Genomic DNA, 7,663 nt, shown 5'->3' with positions numbered 1-7,663 from the left:
TAACAAATTGAGGGCAAATCAGTCTTTTCTGCCTCATTTAACTAGTCACGTGCGTCGCACGTGGTCAGGATTAACTGAGAGGTGACGGAAAATGACCGCAGGTACTACGTTGATAAGAAAAATTGAGTCTGGATATGACTTTGATAACTTTGTAAGTTCGGGTATCATATTGTCAGTCACCTAAGTCTCCAGACACTGTTGGTGCAAAAAACCCTACTCTAAATAACTAAATCAGCACATGCCATTCTCGTTTATAACTTGATATTAAACTAAAGCAACTTGATCACATATTCAAATCATTGTTTTGTGAGCCAACTTCCACGACCTTTTGTCATTTCATTTCGCCTCTCGCCCTTTCCCACTCTGAAAAGAGCTTTCTTCTCTTCGTCTCTCTTCTCTTCTCTAGTCGCCTCTCTTCTCTTATCTGTCAATTTCTCTTCATCAAGAAGGACCAGATCGGGTTGATGTATCAATCCTCTTCTCTGGGTCATCTGGTTTCGTTTGAAAGCTCAGTATGGTGCCATGGTGGTTGAAGTGTGAGCGCGACCTCTGTCACTGTAAGGAGGATCAGATCGATGTATTTTTCTAGGACTTTGGGTATGATTAAGCATGAGGACTCGCGCTTGATCAGGATCTCAATTGGGGGTGAGCTTTACACACTGCTATTAATACTTTAGCTTATACAAGAATCTTTGTTTGTTTTTTTTTAAGAATCGTTGCTTATAAGAATCTTTGCTTATGTGGTTTTGATGCAATTGTTTTTGTTTAGTGTTCTTAGATAGTTTTACTGCTTGAGTCTGAAGTTGATATTAATCTCAGGAACTATCAAAAAAGCAAAGCAAAGCTCTGTCCCAAGCTCTTAACCAATTCTCAGGTAATCAATATTCCCAAAACCTTTTCTTTTTTCTCTCAATTCCCTATAACCTAAATTCTACAACTCTGAATCGATGTACTGACTTATGATGACGACGAAGTTATAATATGGATGAAATTATGGTGCTTGGTGACTAAAGTTTGATCTTTTTGGTGAATAAATTGGTTCATGTGCTTCTTACAGTACCTAACTTCAGATCTGGCTTGCATTGATTTTCTGTTTTCAAAATTAAAATTTTTTGGAATTACTTTGTTCAGAAAGCATTGATGATTGCTGCTTCAAGATGTATTGATCTCGTTGCCTCTATTGTTAAGATAATTAACAGTATACTTTTCAACTTATTTTTGCAAGCAGTGGCTACTATCCTTGCATTGCAAAGGATGCCAGATAATGTTTAAAGTTTTTCTAAAGGTTATTGTTTTAATATATACTAGAATTTTTCTAAAGTTTATTGATTTAATACTGTAAATCTTTCTCCAAATCTTTTTGATTATCTCGCTCTTCATGTTTTGTTGGTAATTAAACAAGGATAGTAGCCACCCATCATTATATACAAGTTTATCTCATAAGAACTCAGAACTTCGGAAGTCAAAAGCTGCAATAATGGGTTGTACCAAAAAAAAAAAAACAAACAAAAAAAAAAGAACAAAAAAAACAATATGAATAACTCTACAGACCCATGCATTTTCATCATGCTGGGTCCCCAAAACAACAAAAACTAGATGGTAATAAATCCACATAATATGAAATTGTACACACCCCCGCGAGTATAGTCATTTTATATTATTTTTCCTTTCAAAAAAAAAAAAAGTCTTTTTTATTTTCTTTGCTTCAGTGGGAACATTAATTTGCAAAGAAAAAGAAATTGCATATGCTTGAATTCATGGGCCTCATAAGTACTGTCACGAGTATTAAGGCCAATATTATGTGCTCTCGATGATTATAGTTGCATATAGGTAAACACACGAGTGCTTTAGTTTTCAGTTATTAAATATGTACGTGTTGATTTTGGTTCCATCTAATAATCTTTGATCATTCTCGATTGTGTGATAAACCATTGTAATCACAACAATAGATCAAGGGGAAAATCCGAAAATGGAAGGAAGTATTCAATTAGCTGCTCCAAATGACATAGATAACCCGTACACGTCAGCATTAGAAACTTCGATGATGGAGAAGTTAGATAAGTTGTTTCCTATGTCTCCTTCGCGTTGCATCTACCGGGTTCCTCATCGACTACGATCTGTATGTGAAAAGGCCTACACACCTCAGGTAGTTTCTATAGGCCCACTTCATCATGGAAAAGAGATCTTGAAAGCCATGGAAGAACATAAATGGAGGTACCTACAATGTTTTATACGTCGCAACAATTTAAGCCTCAAGGATTGTATAAAAATAGTCAGGGACCAAGAAACAAGTTTGCGAAGTTGTTACTCAGAGGCCATTGAGGTTCAAAGTGATGAATTGATAAGTATCATTCTAGTGGATGCTGTCTTCATCATTGAGTTCTTACTTAGGTACTCATACCTTGAATTGCGAGATGAAAATGACTGCATATTTGGACCTCCAGAGATGATAAGTGATATATGTCCTGACTTGATGATGCTTGAAAATCAGCTGCCCTTCTTCATTCTTGAGCACCTATTCAGTTTAGACATATATTCAACCCCTTTTGAGGACACCGACACACTTGAGGATTTTGGGAGGCCTTCAATATTGCATCTTTGTTACCAGTTTTTGAATCATAGCGGAAGATGTATCGGGGGAACGTTTGATAATTTGAAGGCCGTATCTGAAGAAGAAGTGCAACATTTTGTTGATTTCCTTAGAAAGCTTTATATAGCACCTATATTTGAATCACAATCTGCAGGACAACCCAACCAAGTAACAGCACCTAGCATCGAAGAGCTACACCGGGCAGGAGTCAAGTTTAAATTTGGATCCACCAAAAACTTGTTTGACATAAGATTCAAAGATGGGATTCTGGAAATTCCAAAATTAGTGATATGGGATGAAACGGAGCTTGTGCTTAGAAATTTAATTGCCTTTGAACAATGCCTTTGTGAAGATAATTACATTAGTGATTATGTTCACATCATGGATCAGTTTGTGAACACCCCAAAAGATGTGGAGTTGCTTGTTCATTACGGAATTGTTGAACATATGCTAGGAGGTGGCAACAATGAATTGTCTACCATGATTAACAGCCTTACAAGAATGGTTAATATTTACCCAACGAAGTTCTATTATGGTACTGTTTGTGAAGATTTGAACAAGTTTCGCAGTTTGCTGTGGCAGACAAGGATAGCAAATTTGAGACAAAATTATTTCAACACACCTTGGAAAACTATTTCTTTCATTGCAGCAGTTTTTCTACTCATACTCACTGCTGTTCAAACGATCTGCTCAATTATTTCTCTGAAGCCTTAACCATTGAAATGCACCTCCATTGTTGGGTCATGTGCTCATCCTTTTCCATTACTTCAGAAGCAATACGTACAGAAGTCTTGCTTCTCTCCTTTATGTATTCTTTTTGCATGACGAGGCTCATCAGCTTTACTTGAAGTGAATGGAAGTGTGCGTGGGCAGACCGATATCAAGTATTGTCGAGTGATTGAATTAGTCTTCTTCATGTGTTGTAATGAGATTTGTATTGTCTTGTTTCTTTTACATGGTGTAACGAGATTCGTATGTACGTCTTGTTGAAGTTGATAAGTAACATAATTTGTTGTTAATAATTCAACTTTGTCATTGGTATCTGCTATATATTTCATGTCAGATGTACCTGCATCTGTATGGTACGGTCCAGATCATTAATCATTTAATATCCTTATATTGTCGTGTGATTCATACCAGACTGCACTCGAATCTTATGGCATGGTGAGGCTAAACTAGAAATTTAATTAGTATGATTGCCTTTTAGAGGAAATTCGATCATAAGATACTGGCATGGTGATGGAAGAACGTCTCTAATTGTGGATTAATCAATAATAGAACTTGCAGCAACTCCAGCGGTTTACAAGTTCGTGGATCAGCATAAACTTTTTCACTGGATTTCTTGGCTGTCCTAGAGATCTGTGATGTGTGTGTATTCAATCTCACTGCCTTGTAAAGTTTCTTCTTGAAGTTTTCACCTAGATGAACTGAAAATCACATAACAAACACGTTTAATTTTCTAAGAAGAATATTTGGTAGGTAGCTACCATGTATCAGACCGACTTGACCAACAGATTTTGCCAGTTAGGTGTGAATTTGGACAAGAGAGAAGCCATATAAGCACATGTTGATAGTGGTGGTTCCAGTGACCTTTAATTATCATCGTCATTAACCATTACAATCACAATAATACACCAAGTGGAAAATGGAAGGAAGATTCAAGCTGCTCCTAGTGATATAGAAAACCCGTACACTCGATCAACTAGAAACCTCGATGATGGAGGAGTTGCAGTTGGATAGCTTGTTTCCCCTGTCCCCTTCGCGCTGTATCTACAAGGTTCCTGATCGACTCCGGAGTGTACGCCAAGAGGCCTACACACCTCGTGTTATCTCTATAGGCTCACCTCATCATGGAAACGAAGCCTTCAAAGCCATGAAAGAACACAAAAAGAGGTACCTACACTATTTTATGGCTCGAACCAATTTAAGCTTGAAATATTATATAAAATTACGGAGTTGCACTGAAACCATTAAACTTAAAAAAGTGATAGACTTTGTTAGAATCTTTCTAGTGGATGCCCTCTTCATCATTGAGTTCTTATTTAGGTCCTGGTCATTCCTTGTAGTGCTAGATGAAAATGACTGCATGTTTAGGAATCCATGGATGGCAAATGATGTATATCTTGACTGAGTTTTTTTCATGGAATATATTAATGGGTCAAAACTTCCATGAACAAGACAAAATAATACCCAATTTTTCAAAGTAATCAAAATGGTACCTGAACTTTTAAAATGTGATCAACTGGATACCTCCGTCCAATATCCATTACTTTGTTGAAGGATGTTGACATTTAGTGTGCCTATTCAAACTAGGGTTTAGTTCTATAGTTGTAATAGGAGAGAAGGATCTAGAATTCCTAGTTCTATTCGGATTATGTTTCCTTGTACGACAAGTCTATGTACTTTGTAATCCATATATAAAGGGCTCCTATTATCAATAATACAAGATACAATTCTCTCATCAATCTCTCTCAAATCTCTCATTCTTAAACACGTTATCAGCACGAGCCCTAACCACAAGAATCAAAACCCAAAAACCGAAATCTTCTTCACCATTAGTTTCACCACCGCTGCACCTAGCCCGAGCTAGCATCGCCGCACGCCTGCTGCCCCTGCAGCACCGCCACACTCCCGCTGCCCCTGCAGCACCGCCGCACGCCCGTTGCATCCTTCTCCTCTCATTCCTGTGCATATATGTCTGTTTGCAATCCCCGAAACGTCTAGTTAGGAACCTCTGATCAAAATTCTTTCTTCATCAAAGTTGTTCACCTCTGTCTTTTCTATCTGACCTCCAAATTTCAGCCCTATTGGAGTAGTTTTGAGACCTGTACACCAATCGAAGTGGGAGCTGTTCAGAAGCGAATCTGCTCCGAATTTCAACAAGTTTTTAAGATTAAAGTTCCTGCTTTTGAAATTTACTTTCTTCTTCTTTTTCTCGAGAACTTGCAACCTCCCTTCTTCTACATCCCACCTTTCTTATAACGTAGGTTCGATTCTTTGAAAAGCGGAATCGTGGGGATTCACGCTATACGAACTAAGAGCGTTCGTAAACCACGAACTAAGAGCGTTCGTGAGCATCGAAATATTACGGACTAAGAGTGTTCGTAAGCATCGATTTATGACCATATAAACATCATTGTTTCGGTCTAATCCAAAATTTCTTGGAAATCGATTTCTTGGTAGCATTAAGGCTCGGAAATCTTAATATTAGTTTTCGTGGAAGCATTGACTCCGAAACTAATCCGTTCTTGTTTCTCCTTTTTAGGATATCAAACTTGATCAAGCTCGATTTTACTCCATTGGATTCTACGGGCACAGGATATTTCATGTGGGCTCGTAATGTTGAGCTCCACCTAATTGCCCTTGATTTATTGCCTACAATCCAAGAGCCCTGTTCTGAAGGAACCGCTCAAGACTCTCAAACTGAGATAGATAATTCCAGGGCACTTACCCTAATGAAGTGCCACATGGAGATGGCACTCCAGTTTGAGTACATGAATGCGGATAGCGCTAGAAACCTTTGGGTAGCGCTTCGTGAATGTTTTAACAACATTCACAATTTTCCGAACTTAGAAGCATGGTGGATTATCTCTGCGTCTCTAACTTTGACAGAGTTATGGAATATTGTTTGGAAGCTCTCCGCATCAGATCATTGATGCATACCTGTGAAAAACTATCACAGAAGAACAATTGATTGAGAAAACCCTAACTACCTTCCCCGTCACTGAATTAAGATTCTCTGAATTTTATCGAATCTTAATCAACGAAGGACGGATCACAAATTTCCATCAGCTAATTGAAGCTATGGCATGTGTTGAAAGGCACATCCACGAATTTGTGAATGGAAAATATGGTAGGCCTCAAGATGGCTACCATGAGCATTGTTCAATGGCTAGAAGAAGTCGCCATGGACGATATGATCCATATGATCAACATGCTCATGAAGGTAATCGCCAAAGTTGGCGAATACATGACCAAAGAGTCATGACGTTGAGGGTTGGGGGTTGGACACCATGGTGCCACTTTTGGCCATGGTAACACTATTTCAACGCCAATGGTCCTAGGGACCATTTATATTGCGTAAATATGCCTCAATCAAGAGAGCATCCTCTACATTATGTTTTATGGAGTACCTGATCAATGGTGATCAAGACATTGAGTTATGGAAGACTTTAAATCTGGCGATGAAGATAAAATGCCTCAGATTTTTATTAGTATAGTCTTTATTTTCCAAGAATTATGTAATGACAATTATGCCTCAAATCAATAAATGACAATTGTCTTAACTCTTTCTCACTAGGCTCACCTAATTAAGTGTGATGTCTAGGAAACTAGTTGAGATTAGTGGTATTTAAGTGAGCCTCGCTCCACCGACATCTCTTCCTACTTTCCTGGTCATATTTAATTGGAGTTACCAAATGGATTGAGTGACTACAATTTGTCTAAAGTTTGATTTATATTTTGGATTAGATTTTGGTCAAGAAACTTTGATGTAATCATTGGCTATTTTATTAATAAAGTGTCGATTTATTTTATCTCATGTCTTGGACATATCTTAAATTCGAACTTTATTATTTCAATGGTTATTGCATTGGGACTGATGTTGGACATCATATTCCCATGAACACACCCAATTGGTCTGGCGGAAACGACTACGATGGTAGTCCGGACATTGGTAATGCGCACCAATCTCCTTAGATTCGCTTGGGGTGATGCAATATCGCATGCAGCTATGCTAATTCGTCTACGACCCACCGCCACTCAATCTACCTCTGCATTACAGCTAGTGACTGGGTACTAGTATTGTACTTACGCATATTTGAGTGTGCCATTTACGTTGCCACAGCGCACTATGATGGGTCCTTACAGACGAATGGGCAACTACGTTGGATTTGAGACTCCAACAATCGTCCGCCACTTAATGCCCTTGCAAGGCGATCTCCTTACCGCTAGATTTTCGGGTTGTCACTTTGATGAGACAGTCTTCCTGTCGTTAAGGGGAGATAAGAACACGAATGTTCAGCAGGAATGACAGGAATTGTCGTGGCCTGTCCCCACTATGTCTCATCTCGA

The 7,663-nt window shown here is 38.4% G+C and overlaps 1 protein-coding gene across 2 annotated transcripts; it reads left to right on the top strand.

Moving 5' to 3' along the window:
• The first annotated feature begins 289 nt into the window (after positions 1-289).
• LOC133707381 (UPF0481 protein At3g47200-like) lies at positions 290-3,707 on the top strand. Of its 2 annotated transcripts, none has more exons than XM_062132947.1 (3): positions 290-645; positions 820-874; positions 1,950-3,707. In XM_062132947.1, the coding sequence occupies exon 3, from the start codon at positions 1,970-1,972 to the stop codon at positions 3,302-3,304; it is 1,335 nt and encodes a 444-aa protein (XP_061988931.1). In that variant the 5' UTR covers positions 290-645; positions 820-874; positions 1,950-1,969; the 3' UTR covers positions 3,305-3,707. The 2 variants fall into 2 exon arrangements, with proteins under 2 accessions (XP_061988931.1, XP_061988932.1); XM_062132948.1 differs by having other exon boundaries at positions 779-874.
• Positions 3,708-7,663: the final 3,956 nt, after the last annotated feature.

This window comes from Rosa rugosa, chromosome 4, assembly GCF_958449725.1.
Source record: "Rosa rugosa chromosome 4, drRosRugo1.1, whole genome shotgun sequence".
Taxonomy (NCBI): domain Eukaryota; kingdom Viridiplantae; phylum Streptophyta; class Magnoliopsida; order Rosales; family Rosaceae; genus Rosa; species Rosa rugosa.
Note: the sequence above shows the minus strand (reverse complement) of the source record. Positions and strands in the feature narration are given on the sequence as shown.